Source organism: Corvus brachyrhynchos, unplaced genomic scaffold (assembly GCF_000691975.1).
Source record: "Corvus brachyrhynchos isolate BGI_N302 unplaced genomic scaffold, ASM69197v1 scaffold130, whole genome shotgun sequence".
Lineage (NCBI taxonomy): Eukaryota > Metazoa > Chordata > Aves > Passeriformes > Corvidae > Corvus > Corvus brachyrhynchos.
In genome coordinates, this window is record NW_008236193.1 from 1,148,088 (window position 1) to 1,150,371 (window position 2,284).

Here is a 2,284-nt window from a genome sequence, read left to right on the forward strand (position 1 = left end):
AAGTGGAAAGTTTTCTGGGGAAACATCTTGTTTTGGTGGGGGGAAGGTTGTCCCTCGTCTGGCTCCTCCAGGGACTGGGGCACCCCAGGAACCTAGGACACCTCAGGGCATCCCAGGGACCCGGGGCACCCGCTCACCCAGGGATAAGCCCCCCTGTCTTGCTGTGCTTAAGCACCTCAGAGCCACTGTGGACTCAGCCGTGTGCTGGGGCCATGCTGGCCTTTGCCATCAGTGAGGGTGCCGGTGACACTGGCTGTGCCCCGAGCTCCGGCGGATGGGCAGATGGGGTCCCCCGGAGCTGCAAAACCACTGTGGGGACCCCTGAGGACACGGCACCATGTCACCACCGCCCAGCTCCCACCTGGCAGGAAACACTGGCAAGGCGTAAGCCGCGCGTTGGTGTGCCCCAACAACCCTGTTGCGGTGACCCCAGGGCTCACAGCCGGCCCCCTCCTCTCACCAGCCCTGGCCAGGGGCCTCGGGGGTCCCACTGCTACCCATCCTCCCACCAGCACAATTCCAGCAGCTCTCTGCCACTGGCACCTCCGGGAGTGTTAGGGCAGGGGGCAGCGGGCACAGCCCCTAAGGGACAGTCGAGCAGGTGACCTGCGACAAGCTGTTGAAGCCACGGTGCAGCAGCACAAGCCAGTCCCAGCTGGGGCTGGATCAGATCACCTGTGCCTGGACCTGGCCCAGCCCTGCACGCAGTGGCCCGAGGGAGCAGGGCAGGAGGGTGCTCCCATGCCCCCACAGAAATCTCCTCTCTGGCAGAGGCTTGGCAGCCCCACAGTGCTAAGGAGGGCACGGCATGGCACGGCACGACCAAGGCCCCGGCAGTGCCCGACTCCAGCATGAGGCAGCCGTCCAGCTTATCTCTTTACTCACAATACACCCGTGCTCTCGGCGCCGGTGCATCTCCCGGCATGACCGGCGGCGTGCCCCGACGCAGCTAAAACATCCCCCCAAGTACTCCCTACAAAACTAGAGCTTTCTGTTCAGTTTTGTTTAAATCTGCAGCATTAAAAAAAAAAAAAAATTAATAGTAATGGCAAGGGGAGGGGCTGTGGAGAAAGGAGGTGTCCAACTGGGGTGTGATGGGTGGCACAGTGGGATGCCTGAGCCTCAGCCAAGTCCTCAGCTGATCTTGGTGCCTCAGAGAGGCAAAGGGGCTCTCCTGTAGTGCTTCCCCCCAGCTGTGGGGTCCTGCCAGCACCCCAACTCACTCCCCTGACACCACCAGTGCTGGGTCAGTGTGGGGAAGACGCAGCCCGGCATCCCTGCCCAGTGCCAGCTTTGGTCCTGCTGAGCACCCACTGTCCTCCCCCACGGCCACGGGGCCGAGCCAGCACCGGGGACAGGAGCGGCAGCCGGGGGGCTCGGAGGGGAGCGTTCATCAAATGGGCTGCCAGGTCTTGTCAATGGTCTGAATGTGCTCCTTGGCTTTCATGCGGAGCGAGGCGATGCTGGAGCTCCTCTGGTCCACCTCCTCCAGTGGGTACTTGTCCACAAAGGGGGTGCCGCACTGGTAGGGCGCGGGGGCCATGGGCTGCATGCCCTGCGCCATCGGTGGGGGGGTGTTGAGGAAGGAGTGCCCAGCGTAGGGGGGCTGCAGGGCCTGCGGGGCTCCCATGAAGCCGGGGATGCTGTGGACTGTGGTGGCGCTGGAGATGGGGGACGTCAGCCATGGGTCGAGCGGGAGGGAGTTGCTCATGGGCCCCACGTTGGGGGTCATGGGGGGCCGGTTGAAGGAGAGCACAGGGGTGTCGTGGAGCTTCATGGAACTGGCCTCCATCTTCTCCTGCCGCCTCCACTTGGCTCGTCGGTTCTGGAACCAGACCTGCAAGGTGAGAGCCAAGGTGAGCTCACTGTGCCCAGCTGGACCCTTGCAGTGTGCCCCACATGCAGTGTCCCATGCAGGGTGTCCCATACAGGGTGTCCCATACAGGGTGTCCCATACAGGGTGTCCCATGCAGGGTGCCCCATGTCTCTGCCCCAGGCAGAGTGCCCCGTTCTGCAGTATCCCATGTGGGGTGCCCCACAGGGAGTGCTTGAGGTGGGGGTGTCCCATCCCACAAGGGCTGCCCTACAGGGCTCCAGCAATCCCAGCACCTCTGCCAGACCTCTCCCACAAGCCCCAGAGACCAAGGACATCTCCAAGGTATGGAAAGTGAGAGGTGTAAGCACACAGCCCCTTTCTGCTCCATGGGAACATGCACCCTGGCCCTGCAGATTCCCAGCAGTCCATGGGACAGTGCTATCTGACCTTCCCAGCCCCTTTCTCACA

The 2,284-nt window shown here is 63.1% G+C and overlaps 1 protein-coding gene across 1 annotated transcript in view; it reads right to left on the reverse strand.

Moving 5' to 3' along the window:
* Positions 1-863: 863 nt before the first annotated feature.
* RAX2 (retina and anterior neural fold homeobox 2) overlaps positions 864-2,284 on the reverse strand; it is a 9,308-nt gene continuing 7,887 nt past the window's right edge. The window contains exon 4 of the mRNA XM_008639199.2: positions 864-1,837. Within this exon, the coding sequence (XP_008637421.1) occupies positions 1,394-1,837 (444 nt within the window). The 3' untranslated portion in view covers positions 864-1,393. The remainder of the gene's footprint in view (positions 1,838-2,284) is intronic.